The 23,007-nt window shown below is 37.8% G+C and overlaps 2 protein-coding genes across 2 annotated transcripts; both read left to right on the top strand.

Annotated features, from left to right (window-relative positions):
- The first annotated feature begins 2,546 nt into the window (after nucleotides 1-2,546).
- On the top strand, nucleotides 2,547-6,763 carry LOC122723325. The gene is made up of 3 exons (XM_043955131.1): nucleotides 2,547-3,045; nucleotides 4,053-6,358; nucleotides 6,445-6,763. The coding sequence occupies exons 2-3, from the start codon at nucleotides 4,065-4,067 to the stop codon at nucleotides 6,761-6,763; spliced, it is 2,613 nt and encodes an 870-aa protein (XP_043811066.1). The 5' UTR covers nucleotides 2,547-3,045; nucleotides 4,053-4,064.
- Nucleotides 6,764-6,821: 58 nt separating this feature from the next.
- LOC110612725 (glutamic acid-rich protein-like) lies at nucleotides 6,822-8,174 on the top strand. Its single transcript, XM_043955756.1, has 3 exons — nucleotides 6,822-6,939; nucleotides 7,010-7,831; nucleotides 7,943-8,174. The coding sequence occupies exon 2, from the start codon at nucleotides 7,325-7,327 to the stop codon at nucleotides 7,823-7,825; it is 501 nt and encodes a 166-aa protein (XP_043811691.1). The 5' UTR covers nucleotides 6,822-6,939; nucleotides 7,010-7,324; the 3' UTR covers nucleotides 7,826-7,831; nucleotides 7,943-8,174.
- The last annotated feature ends 14,833 nt before the right edge of the window (nucleotides 8,175-23,007 follow it).

The raw sequence follows: 23,007 nt of genomic DNA, 5'->3' as shown, positions 1-23,007 counted from the left end.
AGGTTTTATGGGGATTAAGGAAAGAGATGCATGCTTAGGGTAGTAAAGGTAGTTTTGATGATTTATGGATGTATACATGTTTATGTGTTATGTTTGATTTGTTGTTTGGGGTTATTAGATAGTTTTGGACCCCTGTGATCATATACTTGAGTATATGTGTGTTGACCAGTTGACGTCTGCATGTTTGGAGCTGTTGAAGGGAAGAAGGAGCTTGGTTTGCCGTTGGGCTGAGTTCTGGATGAACTCAGGTTCGGCAGCCGAAAGTTCATTCGGCCGCCGAACCTCTTGCATGGTGGCTTAGGCTGCCACAGCTTGCCCCCGTGAGTTTTGCATGTTCGGCTCTGTTTGGGGATTTCGGCCGCCGAAGGTGCCGCCGAAGGTTAGAGACTTTCGTCTCTGGAGTATGTTTTGGCCCCCGAAACTTGCCCCCGAAAGGGTTCGGCCGCCGAAGCTTGAGATTCGGCCGCCGAAGATGCTTGAGTTTCGTCTCTAGAGAGGACTTTCGACCGCCGAACCTGCCGCCGAAAGTGTCCTGTCCAGCTTTTCTTTTGCATGTTTTGCTTGAGTTTTAAAGTAAGGTTAAGGGGATTCTTGGGGAGTTTATAGAGTTATGCTTATGATAGTTTGGTCCCTCCTATTGAGTCTTTATGTGCTTATACAGACCAGAGGAACCAGAGAGAGCAGCAGTGAGTACTGCTCCAGAGTGTACAGAACCTGCAGAGTCAGTCTAGAGCTAAAGGTGAGTGGAACTAAACTGATTACTTGATTTAATTTCGACAATAACTGCTTTTAGCATATTTCATGCATCATATTTATACCATAGGGTGATTGCATTAGAATGCACAAAGATGTTGCATTGCATAGTTTCATTGTTGGTGTGGGTAAATGCTGAATGATCCAGTAGTTCCAGACAGGAAGACCAGGACCCCATTCTACGGCCTGGCAGGTAAAGGAAGACCAGGACCCCATTCTACGGCCTGGCGGGTATAGGCAATTGGTCTATACTGGCAAAGGGTAAGTACAGGTGTTATATACACATATACCTATATGGTACAGGAAGTCCAGGACCCCAGTCTACGGTCTGGCACGGTTTACTGGGATTATGTGGTGACAGGTTTACTCTTGATGTGGCTTGTTTGTGTTCTGACGCATTTCATGAGATCATGTTTTACTGAGTTATTTTACTGTTCTACTCACTGGGCTATAGAGCTCATCCCACTCCCTTAACCCCAGTTTTGCAGGTTCAGTGTACAGTGTACAGGGACAGTCCAGCAGAGTACAGAAAGAGTAAAAGTAAAGAGCTTGTAATAGTATAGCGTGGACATGTAAATGTTAAAGAGATGTTATAGTTGTGTATATCGTTAGAGTTGTGCTTGACTTAGTTGTATTGTGTTGTAAAGCTTTTGTTACATACATGATCTGTATATGTATATATATGTTTTTATACCCAGGCTTAACAGGTATGAATTAACCCATCTAGAGCAAGCTCTAGTCAGGGGTACAGAGTACAGAGTACAGAGTACAGAGTACAGAGTACAGAGTACAGAGTACAGAGTTCAGAGATAGTGCATGCACAGGTTAAGCCTTGGTTCAGCAAAGAGTTTTTATTTTCACAGAAAATGTATGATCATGTATGAGTTTTACAGGTACACAGAGAGTATAGCAGGCTTGCTACGGGTTCTGGCGGCCTTAAGCCGACCTGAATCCTAGCGCCGGTGACGGTCCATTTTGGGGTCATTACATTTGGCTCTGGGTGTGCTGCACTTGGATGAATAGGTGAAGGTGGATACATGGCATATGGTGGGTAAAACTGAGGATAAGGCATATATGGCATATAAGTAGGATATGGGACAAAACTAGAGTATTCCGACATACCTCCCATCGGATACCCTGGGTCGTGAGGAAAGGCTGGATAACCAAACCCCGAGGCCTGAGCGCCTCCCTGAGACTCTCCCATACCTTCTTCAGATCTACCCATACCCATGCTTTCATCTACTGACTGATCAACCTCCATAGCCTCCCTCACTTCCTCTGATCTCCCTCCTCTAGCTGTTCCTCTTCTACTCTCGTCTAAAGACCTTCTAGGGTCTATTGACGGTTCCCTGCTAGATCTCTGAGACCTTGCCCTTGGCAATGCAGGAGGACGAGCAGCTATTCTCTCACTATCTGGTGGGACTCCAGTCAATCGAGCTGATCGACGAGTTCCTCGCATTTTAACTGAAAACACACAGCACATAAGATAGCATATCAGCATATATTTAACTCATATATCTCAATAATGCACATGCATATCATGGCATTTCATAGCATCAAATAGACAAGACTCAACATCCTATCCTAGTGGACATGATTCCCTAGTGTGCTTGACTTCCTCTAACCTCTATGAGCCCAACACTCTCTCTATAGGTCCGATCATGTGAACCTAGGGCTCTGATACCAATCTGTAACGACCCCAAAATGGACCGTCACCGGCGCTAGGATTCAGGTCGGCTTAAGGCCGCCAGAACCCGTAGCTAGCCTGCTATACTCTCTGTGTACCTGCACCACAAAAAAACAGGCTATCAGCGACGGATTTAGCGACGGAAATTACTTCCGTCGGAAAAAAAAAATTTAGCGACGGAATTAGCGATGGATCAGCGACAAACACTAAAGCTTTATATTTCTGACGGATTTGCGACGGATTAGCGACGGATTTTTAAAATATTAGCGACGGAATTTATTCCGTCGCTAATCCGTCAGAAAATGCAAAAAAATATTTAAAAACCTAATCCATCTCTTTCGGGACTCTTTTTGATTTCAGCCACCATTTTCCTCTCCTCTCTTCTCCTCTCTTCTCCTTATCGCTCCATCCTTCTTCTTGCCGCCGTCGCCGTCGCCGCCTCCGTCGCCGCCGCCTCCGTCGTTCTCGGGCTATCGCGCGTTGCTGCGCCTCTCTGTAGCTGTTGCTGTTGCCGCGGCTGTGCCGCCATTGCTGGAGCTGCCACCGCTGCCGCCACCACCGTTGCCACTCACCGCCGTTGCAACTGCCGATCGTCGCCACTCCATGTAAGTTATTGAAGGAATGATTGATTGGTCCTAATGTATGCTTGTTATACTAATTTTTAATTTTATATTAATTATTAAAATAATAATTTTGAAAAATATTAGGTGATTACTTAGCCATTGAGTTTGATGGGTTTATTGCTTAATTGTTTGTTTTTATATTTTTTATTTATTTATTTGGGGTTTTGAGATTACATGATTATTATGTTACTAATTTTTATAAATTATGAAATATATATTATAATATGTTAAAAATAATGTGAAAATAAATTCATTAGTTATAAAAAAAAAAATAAGAATTATGAAATATAGCTTGTGCAGCAGCAAGTTTGCTGCTGCCTTGCTTGTGCAGCAGCAAGCATGCTGCTGCCTTGCTTGTGCAGCAGCAAGCTAGCTGCTGCACAAGCAAGGCAGCAGCTTGCTGCTGCACAAGCAAGGCAAGCTGCTGCACAGCAGCTTGCTGCTGTGCTGCGCAGCAGCAAGCTGCTGCGCAGCAGCAAGCTGCTGTGCTGCAGCTTGCTGCTGCTGTGCAGCAGCTGCTGTGCTGCAGCTTGCTGCTGCTGTGCAGCAGCTGCTGTGCAGCTTGCTGCTGTGCTGCAGCTTGCTGCTGTGCTGCAGCTTGCTGCTGCTGTGCTGCAGCTTGCTGCTGCTGTGCAGCAGCTGCTGTGCTGCAGCTTGCTGCGCAGCAGCAGCTGCTGTGCTGCAGCAGCTGCTGTGCAGCAGCAGCTGCTGTGCAGCAGCAGCTGCTGCACAGCAGCTTGCTGCCTTTTAAAAAATGACCTTTTAAAAAATATATATATATTTTTAATTTTAAGAGAATAAGTTATTTTATAAATTTCAAAATAATAATAATAATAATATATAATTTTATTAATATATATATGTATTGTTAAATTGATTACTTTATGTGCCTTTATTCAACTTTTCTTTGATATGTATTGTTAAATTGATTAGTGTGTTTGATTTGTTAAATTAGTATATAATTAAAGTTGAATTTGTTTATATTTCAGAATATATTTATCATGTCGGTAGATCGTAGATGGATGTATGAGCGACTAGATGAAAATGGCTTTCTTAATTCTGAATTTGAGATTGGGGTGGAGACATTTCTAAACTTTGCCTATGCACAAGTACAGTTTATATGCCAAGATAAAATTCGTTGTCCATGTTCTAAGTGTCAGAATAGGAAATTTCAGAATAGGCAAGATGTTACTTATCACCTTTGCAAAAGTGGATTTGTTGGAGGATATACTAAGTGGATTGCGCATGGTGAATCTATCACTCATGAAATAAATTCTGAACAACTTGAGGAACAATCTACTGATTATCTTGCTACAACCAACAATGTCAATGATTATAGAAGCATGGTCATAGAAGCAATGGATATAAATTATGGTACAGTTGGAGTTGGTAGTTCTGAAATGGGCAATCGAACCATGGAGCCGAACTTAGAAGTTTCAAAATTCTATGAATTATTACATGGTGCGGATGTGCCATTATGGGAAGGCTGCAATAATCATACCAAGTTATCTGCTGTATCTCAATTGCTGAACTTAATGTCAGAATTTCACATTAGTCATAGTTGTTTTAATAAGTTTATGGGAACGGTAAAAAGTATGCTACCAGAAGGAAACCTCTTACCAGATAATTTTTATAATACGAAGAAGATGATGTCCACTCTAGGCCTTGGTTATACAAAAATCGATGTTTGTGTAAACAATTGTATGTTGTACTTTCAAGAAAATATCGACAGAACATCATGTACAATATGTGGTCACTCTCGATATAAACCAATACAATCATTTATGGGGCGACGAAAAAAGAGACCATTTAAAGTGTTGCGATATCTACCTTTGATTCCTAGACTCCAAAGACTTTTTATGTCATCCAAAACTGCTCTGCATATGGTTTGGCATGCTTCTAACCAACATGTAGATGGTAGTATGGTGCATCCTGTTGATAGTGAGGCATGGAAACATTTTGATCGCACCCACTCTTGGTTTGCATCTGATCCAAGAAATGTTCGGCTTGGATTATGTACTGATGGATTCAATCCTTTTGGGCAACGGTCTAAACCGTATTCTTGTTGGCCCGTAATTGTTGTAGTTTACAATTTACCTCCATGGATGGCAATGAAAAAACCTTACATGTTTCTGAATATGGTAATTCCAGGTCCTAAAAGCCCTGGAAAAAGCTTGGATGTTTTTTTGAGGCCTTTGATTGATGAGCTGAAATTGTTGTGGCATGAAGGAGTTTGGACTCGTGATGCTAATTCTAACCAAAACTTTCAAATGAAAGCAGCATTGTTATGGACAATAAGTGATTTTCCTGCATATGGTATGTTATCTGGATGGAGCACACATGGTAGAATGTCATGTCCATATTGTATGGAAAATAGTAAGGCCTTTATACTTCAGCATGGTGGGAAGCCATCTTTTTTTGATTGTCATCGTCAATTCCTTCCTATTAACCATCCATATCGAAGACAGAAAGATAAATTTAGAAAAGGTTTCATAGAAAAAACTCCTCCACCTTCTCGTATGGCAGGTGATGTTATACAACATCGGGTTAATTTGTTGAGTGATGTTGTGTTTGGAACAACTGCTGGCAAGCAAACAATACCGGGGTTTGGAGTACAGCATAACTGGGTGAAAAAGAGTATATTTTGGGAGCTTCCATATTGGCAATCAAATTTACTTCGACATAATTTGGATGTTATGCATATAGAGAAGAATGTATTTGATAACATATTCTACACAGTTATGGATGTGAATGGCAAATCAAAGGACAATATCAAGGCAAGACAAGATTTGAAAGTCTATTGCAATCGTCCTGAGTTAGAATTGTTGTATAATAATGGTAAAGTGTACAAACCTAAAGCCACTTATTCTTTGAATAAAGAACAGAAACGGTCAATTTGTCAATGGCTTAAGGATTTGAGGTTGCCTGACGGTTATGCTTCGAACATTGCTCAGTCTGTTAGTGTGAATGATTGTAAATTTTATGGATTAAAAAGCCATGATTGCCACATATTGATGCAAAGACTGATACCAATTGCATTTCGTGACATATTGCCTAAAGCAGTTTGGGATGCTTTGACTGAGTTGAGTCATTTTTTTAGAGACATAACTGCAACCACACTCACAGAAGAAAATTTGAATATCTTAGAAAAAAATATTGTTGAGAGCATTTGCAAGATGGAGAAGATATTCCCACCCGGTTTCTTTGACTCAATGGAGCATTTACCTATTCACTTGGCATACGAGGCAAAAGTAGGTGGACCTGTGCAATATCGTTGGATGTATCCCTTTGAACGGTAAATGCAATACTAAATATTTACATATGGTGTATTGTAAATAAATGTCAAATAACCAACTAACAGTCTAATTTTTCTTTTACTAGATACCTCTTTGACTTGAAGAAAAAAGTGAAAAATAAAGCTTCTGTTGAGGGTTCAATTGTTGAGGCATATCTTATTGAGGAAATTTCATCTTTTTGCTCACATTACTTTGAGCCATCTATCTCGACAAGACTAAATAGAGTCCCAAGAAATGATGATGGTGGACATGTAGAACCTATGGGACGCCTTTCGATTTTCACTCATGCAGGTCGACCTTTTGGGCAGTTGGAACATGGCAGAATGTTGTCAAATGAAGAGTACTGTGCAGCACATTTATATGTGTTATTGAATTGTCCTGAAATTGATCCGTTTATTGAGTAAGTGATTTAAATTAAGTATTAACATTTTAATCATATAAAATAAAATATGTTACAAAAAAATTAATTTTTTTGTGTAGGATTTTTGATTCTCATTTTCGAGAAACAATACCAAATATCAGCGATCAACAAATTGAGCAACTGCGAGAGCGAGAACTGGCTAATTGGTTAAAAGACTATGTAAGTATTGCAAGTGATGATTTGAGCTTTTGCATTATTGTTGACTTCTAACTTAATATTTCAACATTAGGTGGGAAGGAACGAAGTTGATAACTGCATTTATCAAATAGCTCAAGGGCCCAGCCGAAAAGTACAATCATATAAAGGATATTTTGTGAATGGATTTAAATTTCATCGACATGATTATGGCAGAGAGCGAAAAACATTAAATAGTGGTGTATGGGTCAAAGGAAGTTGTTATAATGAATATGAAAGTGATTACTATGGCTTGCTGAATGAGGTATTAGAATTAGAGTACTTTGGAGAGAAAAACAAGATAATCCTTTTCAAGTGTGAATGGTTTGACACTAATAGAGGGGTAAGGGTCCATCCTCAACATGGTCTTATGGAAATCAATGTCAAATTAAGGCTAGCATCATCTGATCCATTTATTTTAGCTCAACAAGCTCATCAAGTTTGCTATATTAAATATCCTAAAATCAATAAAGTCAGAGTTGACTGGTGTGCGGTTTTCAAAACCAAAGCTAGGAGCACTTACAATATTGGACCTTCCATGGTTAACAACAATTCAAATGAGCAAAACTCCAATGATGTTGCTTATCAAGAGGATGATGTCTCAAGACCTCAAGAAATTGTACCAACAACCGAACTTGATGATCCCACAATATTACTTGATTCAAGTAGTATGGTTGAGGTGGATGTTAATGAATTGCAACAAGTGCAACAACCACTTGAAGTGGTGGAAGATGAAGATGAGGATGTAGAGGAAGAGGAAGAGGGAGAGGATGAAGAAGAGGAAGAAGACACTGAAGAGTCAGATGACGATTTAGAAGTTGATGGTATTGATAGTGATGATGATGTCAACTTAGAAGATGATTCTGAATGATACATTGTAAAGTATATCATATTTTTATATATATTCATAGACTTAATATTTGATTATTATTTTTTCTATTGTTTGTCTTTATTGTTAATTAAAACTAATGGACAATTATTTTTTCAGATGCCTCGAAGAGCAGTATCATCTAGAGGTAGAGGACATAGCCAGCAGCTCTCTATGAATGAAACAAATAATCCAACTACAGATTGTACTTCTCTATCAGATGATTCAACAAATTAATAGATTAGTTTTTAGTTTTATGAACATTGTTAAGTATTATTCATTTATTTTAAATTTTATGACGATTGTTAAGTATTATTATGAACATTGTTAACTATTATGGATTTATTTTATATATTCTGAATATTGTTAAGTATTATGAACATTACTTATAATTATTATGAATGATATTTGATTTATATTCAATATGATTCTTAATTATAAATTATTTGATTATACAGGGAATATCTAAATAAAAACAGGAAACTATTTTTTGTGATTGAATTTTAGCATATTAGCGACGGATTAGCGACGGATTAGCGACGGATTTGTGAGAATTTTTTTTTAAATTGTGTTAATAATTAGCGACGGATTTCCGACGGAAAATTTCCGTCGCTAATTATTTCTGACGGATTAGCGACGGAATGTTCATCGGATGAATTGGAATTTCCGACGGATTTAGCGACAAAATTTTTTCGTCGCTAAATTTTTCCGACTGAATTTTCCGTCGGAAAACCGTCGGAAATTTTTCCGACGGAGTAAAAATCCGTCGGAAATCCGTCGCTAATATTTCCGACGGAATTGCAATCCGTCGGAAAAAATTAGCGACATGACTTTAAGCGACGGACTTGAGTCCGTCGCAAATCCGTCGCTGAAAGTTTGAGCGACGGATTTTTTACTTTCAGCGACGGAAAAATCCGTCACTGATACCCTGTTTTTTTGTAGTGCTGTAAATCTCATACATGATCATACATTTTCTGTGAAAATAAAAACTCTTTTCTCTGTACCAAGGCTTAACCTGTGCATGCACTATCTCTGTACTCTGTACCCCTGACTAGAGCTTGCTCTAGATGGGTTAACTCAAACCTGTTAAGCCTGGTTTTTCACATACTCTGTAAAACATATATACATATACAGATCATGTACATAACAAAAGATTTACAACACAAAATAACTAAGTCACGCACAATTCTAACTTGATACACAACTGTTAATAGTACATGTCCACTAGATTCTATTACACAGCTCTTCTCTTTTCCTGAACTTTGCTGGACTTTCCCTGTACACTGAACCTGCAAGACTGGGGTTAAGGGAGTGGGATGAGCTCTATAGCCCAGTGAGTAGAATAGTAAAACATATCATTAAAACATGACCTTATGGAATGCATCATAACACAGAAAATCCACAGCAAGGGTAAACCTGTCACCAAATAGTCCCAGTATCTCATACCAGGGCGTAGTCAAAGGCACCTGGATTTCTTGTCTCATATATGTATATGTGTATATAACACATGTACTTACCATTGCCAAGGCGTAGTCAAAGGCTCCAGGACTTTACTATACCTGCCAGGGCGTAGTCAAAGGCTCCTGGACTTCTATACCTGCCAGGGCGTAGGCAAAGGCTCCTGGACTTATCTCAGTGACTATTGGATCATTCAGCATTCACCCACATCAACAAATAACGATGCAATGCAACATATTCATGGATTCTAATGCAATCAACCTACTGCATAACCATGATGCATGAAATATGCTAAAAACATTCCATTGCTCAATTAAAAGAATTAAGTTTAGTTCCACTCACCTCTGGTAATCTGGACTGACTCTGCAGGCTCTGTAACGCTGGAGCAGTACTCACTGCTGCTCTCTCTGGTTCCTCTGGTCTGTGTAGGCACAGATAAACTCAAATGAGGGACCAAACTAACTTATGACTGACTCTATTAAACTCCCCAAGAATCCCCTTAAACTCACTCAAACATCCATGCAAAGCATGCAAAGGAAGGCTGGACAGAACATATTCGGCGGCAGGTTCGGCGATCGAAAGTCCTCTTCAGAGCCGAAACTCATGCACCTTCGGCGGTCGAATCTCAACTTTCGGCAGCCGAACCCTTTCGGGGGCTGAAAGGCACTCCAGAGATGAAAGTCTCTAACCTTCGGCGGCACCTTCGGCGGCCGAAACTCCCCTCCAGAGCCGAAAGTCCAAAAGCTCGGGGGCAAGCTTGGGCAGCCGAAGCCACCTCCTCATGGGTTCGGCGGCCGAATGTACCTTCGGCTGCCGAACCTGAGTTCATCAGCAAGCCAGCCAAATGCACAAAACGCTCCCAATCTCAAACACCTCAATTCCTCAACTTGCATACACCCAAGTATATGCTCCAAGGGGTCAAAAACTACCTAAAAACCCCAACAAACAGCAAAGCATAACATATATACAAGCTTTTCTCACAAAAACATCAAAAACTCTCTTTTAACCCTATTCATGCAACTCTCCCCCAAAACCTTAAACATCTTCCATAAAACATAAAAACAAGCTCAGGATCTTCACTTACCTCTTGAAACCAAGAAGATGAACGATCCTAAAGTGGAGTTTTGGAGCAACTCTCCTTCAAACTCTCCAAACTTCAAAATTCAAGTTTTTAACTCAACACCTTTAAAAAACTATAAAACTCAATCAAATCTTTGTACGATTGAATGAAAACATGAAGAAAACATCAGGAAGACAGAGTCTCACCTCAGAAAGGGAAAGAAAGCAGTAAAGCTTATCCTTTCAACTGACTGAGGGCCTTTTATAGGTGGCTGGCCAGACCACCTTCGGCGGCCTATCGTGAAACCGAAAGCCATGCATGTTCGGCGGCCGAATGTCTCCTTCGGCAGCCAAACCTGGCTTTTCTGCCTTGGTTCTTTTCTTTCAAAACCTCTTTTCATTTCCACTTTAAACTATGAAAACATACTATCTTACGTAAGAAAAACATAAAGCTTACCCGTCTAGAGAATTCTGACATCCTGGATTCCACCGGACGACAGGAATTCCGATGCCGGACTCTCACCGGGTATTACATAATAGGGCTTTTAAGAGGATGATTAAAACTATGGAGTGTTTAAAAGTCTCACAGGCTTCCACTTCTACAAGAATTCCTCAAAGAACTCTTAATTCCAATAGGTCTCAAGTCCGAGATGAACAGTTGATGCACCAGAGATTCATCCCTTCTGTTATAGGGATTTGAATAATATGTTGGCAAGACTAGTGCAAGGAGAGAAGATGGAGAAAGAAAAGGAGAAAGAAAGGGCTAGAGTTTCAACCTTAACTTCCATAGAGATTGAAATTGAAGAGGAAGTTGTAATGCGTTAAGTTAATGTAGTTGTTGCTGAAAATTCCATGAATGAGCTTATAGAAGAGGTGGTGAATAATGGTGGACATGGGAGGACGTGATTGATGGGGTGGGGGAGGCGAATGAGGTTATTTTGAAAGTTGTAGAGGAGAATGGGTCACATCCACAGGATCTTTCTATGACTAACATTGTTATGCCTAGTTCATTTATTCTTGATGTGTAGGTTGTTGATAAAAACATCCATGATGAAAGTTTCATGCTATTTCCACCTATTCAAGAGGAGGTCTTTGAAGATGCATTGGTTTTTAAAGCTTCCACTCCTGACATGAACATCAGCAAGATTCGAGGAAGAATCTTTTTTAAAGGAGGAAATGATATGGATCTAATAGGGCAAATTTTCAACAATGGTGTGGAGCAACTTTATATCATTCAAATGGGTCTAAAAAGAGTTCAAAATTGTATTCATATGATCCAAATACACTTAAAGCATGCTTCAATTCATATGGGGTATATTTGATGCAACACTTGCAATTATAGGTGTAACGACCCGAAATCGGACTGCTATCGGCTCTAGGATCCAGATCGACTTAAGGTCGTCGGGACCCGTAGCAAGCCTAGCATACAACCTGTCATACCTGATAAATCCCATACATCATCATACATTTCCATAAAAACTTAAACTTTTTCATACACCAAGCTTGACCTGTGCATGCACCATAACATTAAACATACAAACCCCATACTAGAGCCCTCATCAAATGCTCTAGTTGGGTCAACATTTTATACATCAAGCTTGGTTTACATCACATTAATAAAACATTACATAAAGATCATGTATCAAAGGGATTAACCATAAACTCTAGTGTCAAGCACAATACTAATCCTCAATACAATTCTATACGTTATATTACGTTACATTACATTATCTTTCATGTCCACCACTAACTATTACATACACTATGCCTTTACTCTTGCTGACTTCCTGGTCTATCCCGAACCTGTAAGCCTGGGGGTTAAGGGAAAGGGGTGAGCTACTAGAGCCCAGTTAGCAGAATAGTAAAACAATATATTAAAACATATGCTTTCATGGAATGCATCACAATACAAAAAATTCACATCAAGGACGGACTTGTCACCAATAGCCCTCTACACATTCCAATGGTGCCAGGGGCGTAGAATGGGCCTTACTGGTCTTTCTCTTACATCGTGCCAGGGGCGTAGAATGGGCCTCACTGGACTTCCGTACCATATCATCGTCATCATATCATATCAAGGGCTAATGGGTCATCCAACATCCATCCACATCAACATCATAGAATGCAATGCAACATATTCATGATTTTTAATGCAAACAACCTAGTATATATCATGGCATTCGTGATGCATGAATATGCTCGAAATTTATTTACTTTAAAACATAAAGATCCATTCTACTCATCTCAGGCTGACTCTGAACAGACTCTGATGCAGCTACCTCACTGCTGGGGTCCTCGGTTCCTCGGGTCTGAACCTACACAGGTGGACTCAAATGAGGGACCAAACATACACTAACATGACTCTAAACATCTCCCCAAAAACCCCCTAAAACATCATAAAACATGCATAGAAAACATGCAAAGGAAGGCTGGACAGGGCACTTTCGGCGGCAGGTCGGCGCCCGAAAGTCCCTCCAAAGCCGAAACTCAGCCACTTTCGGCGGCAGGTTTGGTGGCCGAAAGTGGTTCCAGAGCCGAAACTCGCCAACCTTTGGGGGCAGGTTCGGGGGCCGAAACCCCTCTCCAGAGCTGAAAGTCCAAACTTTCGGGGGCAGGGTTCGGCAGCCAAAACTGCCTCCCCAGGCAGGTTCGGCGGTCGAACATGGCTTTGGCAGCCGAACCTGAGTTCTTCGAGAATGGGCGAACTCAAGCCTGCCATGCACATTTTGCCTCCCAAACCTTCCAAACTCATGCACAACACTCCCAAAAATGCATAAACATGTACACAAGCATATAGGGGCCTCAAACTATTCTATACCCCAACAAATATCACATAGCAACACATTTAACATGCATTTCATCCTTAAACTCACATAAACCCTAACATTTTACAACTAACCTAATCATGCATCCAACGCCCTTCAAACCCCTCAAACTTACTAAAAACATAAAAGAAGGGTAGGATCTACTCTTACCTCTTGAAAACTCGAGTGGGGAGACGATCCAAACTCGGAGATGGGAGAAAACGAGCTCCAAAGGTCTCCAAGCTCCAAAACTTGATCTTAGCTTAAAAATCTTCAAAACATGGTAAAAACTCATAAAAATCTTGAAGGATTTGAGGAGGAAACACAAGATTAACAAGGGGGTGGCAGAGACTCACCTTGCCCGAAAATAGGGAGAGAAAACTCGCCCATTTTCGGACAGGGAGCCTTTTATAGGTGGATGGCCAGACCACCTTCGGAAGCCAAAAGTGCCTCCGCAACTCCACCATATTCGGCGGCCGAACATGAGGTTCGGCGGCTGAACCTGGCTTTCTCGTCCAAAACATTTTCTTTCAAAACTCAATTTTCTTTCCCCAATAAAACCATAAAACATGTAAAAACATCTTAGAAAACCCTTATTTTACCCTTCTAGAAGGCTCCGACATCTGGGAATTCCCGTTTCCAACGGAGATTCTGCCGGAAGGCAAGAATTCCGATGCTGGGGTCTAGCCGGGTATTACAATAGGTTTAGGGAGTCTAATCAAGTCTATGGGCCAAAACTACACAAAGGGAAGCCTAAAGTGAAGATTAAGAAAGACTTTTGTGAATATTCAACTTTGTCATGATGGGTTTGCTATATTTTATTATTTAAACACTTGCTTTATTTTGGTTTTATTTGGGCTTGTATTATGACCATATTTTTTTTCTTTTAAGTTTTAGAGTGTTGGGTCATGTTTTGGGTTTATATTTTAATACTTATGAGTTTGATGTGTTATTTTAGTGTGTGATTGGGCTTGGCCCTTATGTGTGGTTCGGCCAAGCTTAAGAATAGTGTCTTAAGGTCTTAATTTTCTTCTACTATATAAGGATAAGAAACACTTGTAAGATGCAACTTTGAATCAAAATTTTCATAATTCTTCTTTATGCCTTTGCGTGTATTGCTTTGAGTGAGAGTAAGGATTTACTTTCATCAATTGCATTAAGAATCTTGGATAACTTATCAACTATTCGTTATGGCATTTGTCAAATTCTCATCTAAATCCTTCGATCATTGATGTTTCAGCTTCTATAAGTGTGGGGTGCCATAAAATGTGGGTTTATCAAATATTTGGATTTCATAGCTGCTTGTGCATGTGGGTTTGAGACTTGTACCATAGGATTCCACGTCAAGACATATTTTCTCTAAATTAGCATTATCTTGTTGTCCATCAGTATTAGAAGCTCTATTCCTCCTTTTGTAGCTTGAAGCAATAATATTAGTTTGCTTTTTTTGGTCTTCCTAGCTTATCCTACCAACATGTAAAATATTGTATTGACTAATATTGATTACTTTAGATGTGATATAAATAATAATTAATACAAATATCGTACCTTAGGTGGCATATCTGCAAGAGGATTATCCTTGTGTGGACATGCTCTTTTATTGTGACCTGGCAACAAGCAATGTTGGCAATGCATCATCATACCATTCCTCTTCATTTTGCCTGAAGCACTTCTTGGATCTTCATCTTTATCTCTTTTTATATTCCTTTTTGGTCTACCTGGCATCCTTTTATGTTGAGAAGGCAATATTATTTGTCCATCCACCTCTGGCCACATATCAGTACTATTCATTGGCTCCATTGCATTTGAATACACACTTACATAATGAGACTTGCTATAATATGAACCTACATATTCCAACAAGTCATATTTCATGTATTTATAATTGCAATTCCATGTGAACATGGGATACCACACAAATACATGCTCTCTATTTGATACTTGGAACTTATTTCCAACAGCAGGTTTCACAGTCCACAACCTGGTTTTCAATTTTGAAGCTTTAATTTTTTTTCCTAATCCTTGGGCAAATTTTATCTTCACAAGCTATCATGTGCTGTGACTTTGTATACATTCTCTCTATTAAATTTGATCTTATATCTTCTAATATTGATATAATTGGAATGGTTTAAGATTTGCATATGTATGAATTAAAGGTCTCAACCAAATTGGAGGTGATTACATCACATTTTGCCCAAGTGTTGATAAAAGCCTTACAAAAAACTATGGGATCTTGCTTCATAAAATCTTTATGAGCCTTCGGATTAAGATCCTTGAGTGCATCAATGTGTTGCTTGAATGCAGCCTCATATGTGGCATTTACAGCCTTCCAAAATAGCCTCTTGTACTCTTCACTTTTGTGACTCTTTTTCCAATTAGTATAAATATGACGTGCACAATTACGATGTTCAACATGGGGAACTAATTTCTTAATTACTTTAGCTAGTCCCTAACATGTAAAAGAATGCAACTTAAAATTAATATAATGCAATATATGACATGAATAAAATGAATTTCATAATAACATCAATTGAAATATAAGTACCCTTTGTTGGTCACTAACAATTGTCAAGCCAAGACCATCAATTATATTTAAGTCTTCAAATAGTCTTTCAAGTTACCATCTCTAACTGTCTTCATTCTCACCTTCTATAATACATCAGGAGATGGGAAACATTTGATTGTTTTCATCTCTAGCAACTCCACTTAATAAGACTCCACTAGTACCACACTTCAAAAAAACTTCCATCTAGGCAAATGCATGGTCAGCATCCCTCTATGTATCCCTTTCTCAAGCTTGAGAAGCCAATGTAAAATCTCTTGAAAACTGGACTCCAATGAGTTTCAAAACTCACAACCTTTTTCTTATTAAATTCCATCATTTTGCTATAATTTTGATATAAATAATTAATTTTTACTTGGAATTTGATTTTGAACAGGTTTTTGAGCAAAAATTAAGAAAAGGAATGAAAAGAGGCCGAATTGGAAGATTTTCGGACTAGAAGGTTATATCCTTGGGAAAGCCTGTAGCCCAAAGCGATGGACAGCTCCATATTTCAAAAAATACCACCTCAGCCCGATTTTTCCACCTAAACAAGGATAATATTAGCTTCAAATTGGATCAAACATAATCAGATTAGGATAGGATAAGATAGGAGTAGTAGAGTTTATTTTAAATTATTAAATTTCATTTTTTTGTTGAGGGAAAAACCTATATAAAGGCTTCTCAAGAATTAAACCTACATCATATTTTTCCCTCTCTCCCTCCTGTTCTCTTTAAGCCGCCCCCCTCCCCCTTCTTCTCCTTCTTCTTCTTCTTTTCTTCTTCTTTTCTTTAATTTTTTTTACAATTTTATTATAGGCCTTAGAGACTAAACAATTCTTTTCAGTTTAAGGTTAATCCAAATTGAGGTTTTATTTAAGTTGTGAGATTATGTGCTTAAATTTTCTTCATCTTATTTCTATTAATTTCTGATTTCGGGGAACACCACCACCTCCATTGTTGTCCTTTTAAGCATGTAAGGTGCTTATTAAATCTCTTGGAAGGACAACATATTGCTAATTAACCCAATTAAATTCATAATTATTTAATTGGATTAATAACTAGTAGCAATTAGTATATTCATTTATGTTAAGGAATTAATAGATTTGATTTAAATAATTCGCGTGTTTTTATTGATCAAGTTTGAGTTCTTCTCTATTAATACAATTGACTAATTAAATCTATACGCGTGTTGGGGTTATTAGTTAACTAGAAACTAATTTAAGCGCGAAGCAGATTAATTTAATCATAAAGAAAAATTAGTGGGATTTGCGTGTTTGACCACTATAACCAAACAATAGATAATAAAATGAATTATTTTTCTAATCGATGAACAACTGTCAAACTCCTCAATTTGATTACCTTCAATTGAATTTAATTTAATTATTTATTTCGTTATCTTAATTGCATTGCTTATTTTTCTTTTAAGTATTTTTGGCACCAATTTCATAAAAAAGAAAAAAATCTCTCTTCTCACTTTTTGTATTAAACTACTCTTCTATTTCTATTAATCATCTAAATTAAACAGAGTTAAAGTCTCTGTGGGATTGATACTCACTTACCCTATCTACAAGTTCTTATTAAATTAAGGAAAGGAAAGTAAATTTTAATTGACGGATTCGACACCTGTCAAATTTTGGCATCATTGTCGGGGACCTTTAACTGTTTATTTTTATTTTTATGACCAGATTTGAAAATAGCAGAATTCAGTTTGATCCAAAAATCGAGAAAACTACAAAAAGATTGAGAAAAGCAACCAAGTTGCAAAAATAGACCAAATTGGGAGTCTCTCAACCATCTGCCCGATCACCTTGGTGCACCAAAGACACCTAGTGTTCAACACCAACCGAGCCTCCAATTGATACTAACTGAAGAGACACAATGGCCACAGCTGCTGCTGCTGAAGAACAACCCCTTTGCATCACATACCCAGTGTTGAACGCACCCTTGGAATTGCGAATAGGTATGATTCACATGTTACCAAAATTCCAAGGTTTGGAGAATGAAGATCCCATCATCATCTAAAAGAGTTTTATGTGGTTTGTTTAAGTATGAGACTACAAGGTATAATTGACGAGCAAATAAGGTTAGTAGCTTTTCCTTTTACTTTGATTGAATCCACTAAGGATTGGCTTTACTATTTGCCTCCAGGTTCAATCACCACTTGGGCGCAAATTAGAGACTTATTCTTAGAAAGATTTTTTCTAGCAACCAAAGCATCATTTATAAGAAAGGAAATAAGTGGAATCAAACAAAGAAAAAATGAAACTCTAGATGAATATTGGAAACGCTATAAGAAATTAATTGCAATTTGTCCAAAATATGGAATCACTCCAAAACAGCTCAACCTTCACTTCTATGAAGGACTTTTGCCATTAGAAAAGAGAATTATGATTCTGCTAGTGGAGGAGCCATTATGGAAATGGAACCTGAAGAAGGTAAAACTTTTATCTCCAAATTAGCTGCCAATTCTAGACAGTATCGCCGAGATGAGGACATTCCTAGGAATGCGAATAAGGTAAGTATTGCATCTTTAGATTCTAAAATTTCACAACTTACCATTGCAATCCAACAGTTGGCTGCAGGAAATAATGAATGAACTTGTGGTATTTGCAAACAAGCCGACCATCCCACAAATATGTATCCTACCCTTTAAGAAGATGTCCAACAGGTTTATAACATTGGAGGATTCAATGGAAAACAAAGAAAGTATGACCCATTTTCAAGCACTCACAATCCAGAGTAGAAAAATAATCCAAACCTTAGCTATGGGAATAGACAACAGAACTTCTAGCCAAGAGCAAACTATCAAGCTAAAAAATCAGGTATGTCTTTAGAAGACCTTGTTCAATCCCTTGCTAATAGCACTCTTACTTTTCAACAAGAAATGAAATCGAGCATACATAATTTGGAGAATCAAATGAGCCAACTTGCTACATCAGTGAGCAAGCTGAAATCTCAAGGGAAACTGCCCTCCTAAATCGTGTCAAATCCGAAACAGAATGCAAGCACAATAATGCTGCAGGGTGGGAAGGAGTTGGAATCTGCCAGCCTGAAGAGGCTTGCCCAAGGCAGTACGGCAAACTAAACGGTAAAAGTAGAAATAGAGATTCTAGAGGAGAATCAGCCGTAAAAATCAGAGGTAGAACAACCCCCAATTCAGGTAATACGTCCTCTTTTTCCTAAAAGATTTGTTCTATCAAAAAGAGAAAAGGAAGAAAAAGAGATCTTGGAGATTTTTCACAAAGTCCAGGTAAACATACCCTTTCTTGAAACCATAAAGCAAATACATAGGTATGCGAAATTTTTAAAAGACCTTTGTACTAATAAAAGAAAATTATATGGGCATGAAAAGATTAAAGTGGGGAGAATGTATTAGTTGTACTTCAAAGAAAAGATTCCACAAAAATGTAAAGATAAAGGCATATTTGCAATATCATGTAAAGTTGAAAACCTTGTAATCAAGAAGGCAATGTGTCATTTAGGAGCTTCCATAAATATTATGTCTCTGTCTATTTATTTGTCTTTGGATGCAGGTCCTTTGAAACAAACAGGGATCACACTCTAACTCGCCGATAGATCAATAGTTTATCCTAAAGGTGTGTTGGAGGATGTTTTGGTCCAAGTGGGAAAATTAATTTTCCCAGCAAATTTCTTTGTCTTGGATATGGAAGAGGACAGTTCATCCAACTCTACAGATTTATTGCTAAGAAGACCATTTCTTAACACAGCTAGAACGAAGATCGATGTGCATGAAGGCACGCTCACAATGGAGTTTGATGAAGAAGAGGTAAAATTTAATGTCTACGATACAATGAAGTATTCTAATGATAATTTTTCTCTATGCAATATAGACATTGTTAATCCTCTTGCTCAAGAAGCATTTGGATGAAGCAAAGAAGACAAGTTGGAGGTAGTTTTAACTGAAAACTTAACAATGGATTGCCTTGACAATAGCACATCGCAGTTTAGTGAAAAAATCAAAGAAATAGTCCATTCATTGGACACTTTAAGCCACAAGACACCAGAACTTGAGTTAAAAATACTTCCAGCTCATTTGAAATATGCATTTTTAGGAAGTAATAAGACACTTCCAATCATAATCACCTCAAAGTTGAATCCTTTAAAAGCAATAAACTTGATTTGGATGCTGAATGAATACGAAGATGGAAGTGGATGAAACTTAACATGCCACTGAAGTCTAGCCTAGGACAATAAATAAGGGCGCTGCTTGGAAGGCAACCCAAGATTACAGGCCTGCCTAAGACTGTAGAGTCACTAGTGAGTTTCTTTTAATTTTTTAGTTTTAATTAATTTTCCTGTTATTTTTGGAGCAGATTAAACCTTCTGGACAATTTTGGACTTAATGAGACCTTTTTAGTGGTAAGTTACTTTTTTTTTTAACTATATCAAAGGAAGGTAAATTCTATTCTACTTGGTTTTATTAAAAAAAAAGAGAAATATAAAATAACCCTATTTTTTTCCCTTATTCTCTTTCTTCCTCGCGGCTCTCTTCAAAATTGCAGGTCCCTCAATGACGAAGAACCAGCCCAATGCTGCCGATCAGACCGACGCTGCCCCTCTGACCGAAGGCCGCTCCTCATCGCACTGCTGCTAGGCCTCGTTGACAACACCAACAACCTCAGCGACTGGTTCATGCGCGCCTGGCAAATCTGCAGTCGCATCCCCAATGCCAGCCATGCCATTCTCATCGGCTACTGAGCCAACAGCATGATACTCGGCGCCTTCGTTGCCAATCCCAATGCTGCCATTCTCATCGCTGGCCACAACCATGCAACAGACGTGTTCGCAGGTGAAAGCTAAGGCACCTTTCTAGTGATGATGATGAAGAAGAATGGGAGGTAAAACCCAAGATTCTGAAGCAACTCCAGGTCCTATCATTCCACCACGATTACGCTTATTTTGAACAGAGGACAAGTCAGCGCCAGCAACCTTAGTAGCACCTGCAAAACCTAATGATCAAACTCACCTAGCCAGAATTGAGGCAAAAATGCACCACATTAATGCAAATTTGGATGCCATCCTCTCTCACTTAGGGCTGCCCATACCCCAACCACGACCAGCCTGAGTTCTACGCGACTTACTCCTCAGGGAAGATCTCTTTGACTCATTGCTTGAATTTTTTTACATTGAGAAAAATGTGAGGAGTAAGTGTGGGAGAGAGCAGTGATTAGGATAGAAGTGCTTTTTGTGATTGGTTGATGGGTTGATGTACATATATATTTCTGATATTTTTGTCAAGTCTGGAAATTTTTTCTACTGTTTTTGTTGTTTCTGCTAGAGGCTTGCCCAAGCCTGTAAAATTTTTCTTGTTTCTCAACACTTGCACTTGTTGAATTGTTTCTCAGATTTAATTTTTATAATGCCTAGTATTAATTTTATTTATAAATATATATATATAATAAAAAATAAAAAATAAAAAATAAAAAAAAAATCGTAGAATTCAAGTTCTTATGCCATTTGTATGCTAGCTTAAATAGAATAAATTCATCATTGTTCATTTTGTTAGTTTTGTTTTTAAGGCTTGTTTTCAAAGTTCATAAAGTATTGTCCTTATTTAAATAATTGATAATTAATACATATTCTTTTAAATGAGTTACTGCCCTTTGTTGAAAATAATTTAAAAGACATTATCTAGACCATATGATTATGTGAAAATTAAGGGGTATTCAAAAAAAAAAAAAGAGCAAAAGCAAAAAAATTAGAAATTAATATACTCCTATGATCCATTCCTCTAATTACTTGATTATTTGGTTACCAACCTTATGGCTTAAGTAGTGCGGTACTTGGTGACCCCTTAAGGTGATTCCGTATAAAAAAATCGATATTTGGGAGAGTATCACCCATTTTGGGCCGTATAAAAACTCGCCCCATGCCTTTTAATTAGGTAACCATAAGTGGAGCTAGTAGCCACTTAAGCTGAATAACCTAGGGCAAGTGGCTCAGTAACCATTTGTTTTACGTTCACTTTATCGGTTTCAAGCAAGATACAGTAGGAAGTGTAAAAAAATAATAAACCCCAAAATTTTTAAATTTTATTAGTCTAGTCAAGAGTTTCTAAGATTCTATTCTTTCAAAATGACAGTTTAATATTATATGGCATTCTAATATTTTATGTGCTTGAAATTGAATTGAGGACCAATTTTATGTCTTGAGAAACACAGTTTAAACATGAAACTTGTTGAAGTGAACTTTGGTGAAATTAAGTTATTTCTGCTATCATCCTATTGCATGACAATTTAGTTCTTTATTTTGGATAAATTAAATTTTAGATTAGTTGAGGACAAGGTTGTGTTTTATTGTTAGATTTGAATTTCTATGCTTAAGGAGAAGCAAAGGTGCAAGTGTGGAGGAATCTGATGAGTTGCAAAACTCACCATTTTTTCATTATTAAATTTCATGATTTTGCTATGATTTTGATATAAATAATTAATTTTTATTTGGAATTAAATTTTAGACAGGTTTTTTGCGGAAATTAAGAAAAGGAAAGAAAAGAGACTGAATTGAAAGATTTTTGAACCAAAAGGTTATAGCCTTAGGCAAGCCTGTAGTCCAAGGCGATGGACAGCTCCAGAATTCAAAAAATGCCACCTCAGCCCTATTTTTCCACCTAAGCAAGGATAAAATCAGCTTCAAATTGGATCAAATACAATCAGATTAGGATAGGGATAAGATAAGAGTAGTAGAGTTTATTTTAAATTATTAAATTTTATCTTTTTGTTGAGGGAAAAACCTATATAAAGGCTTCACAAGAATCAAACCTACATCATATTTTTCTCTCTCTCCCTTCTCTTCTCTTTAAGCCGCCACCCCCCCTTCTTCTCTCCTCCTTCTTCTTCTTCTTTTCTTCTTCTTTTCCTCTTCTTTTTTTTTTTAATTTTTTTGCAATTTTATTATGACCCTTAAAGGTTAAACAATTCTTTTTAGTCGAAAGTTAATCCAAATTAAGATTTTATTCAAGTTGTGAGATTATACGCTTAAATTTTCTTCATCTTATTTCTATTAATTTCTGATTTCGGGGAACACCACCTCCATTGTTGTCCTTTTAAGAATTCAAGGGGTCCATTGAATCTCTTAGGAAGACAACATATTGCTAATTAACCCAATTAAATCCATAATTGTTTAATTGGGTTAATAACAAGTAGCAATTAGTAAATTCGTTTATGTTAAAGAATTAGTAGATTTGATTTAAATAATTTGGGTGTTTTTATTGATCAAGTTTGGGTTATTCTCTCTTAATGCAGTTAACTAATTAAATCTACACACGTGTTAGGATTGTTAGTTAACTAGAAATTAATTTA

Source organism: Manihot esculenta, chromosome 1 (genome assembly GCF_001659605.2).
Source record: "Manihot esculenta cultivar AM560-2 chromosome 1, M.esculenta_v8, whole genome shotgun sequence".
Taxonomy (NCBI): Eukaryota; Viridiplantae; Streptophyta; class Magnoliopsida; order Malpighiales; family Euphorbiaceae; genus Manihot; species Manihot esculenta.
Note: the sequence above shows the minus strand (reverse complement) of the source record. Positions and strands in the feature narration are given on the sequence as shown.

Excerpts from the sequence above, each read along its gene's own strand:
- LOC110612725 (XM_043955756.1), top strand. The coding sequence starts at position 7,325 with ATGGAAATCAATGTCAAATTAAGGCTAGCATCATCTGATCCATTTATT.
- LOC122723325 (XM_043955131.1), top strand. The coding sequence starts at position 4,065 with ATGTCGGTAGATCGTAGATGGATGTATGAGCGACTAGATGAAAATGGC. Across the intron at positions 6,359-6,444 it reads TGGATGTATCCCTTTGAACG|ATACCTCTTTGACTTGAAGA; the intron begins GTAAATGCAATA and ends TTCTTTTACTAG.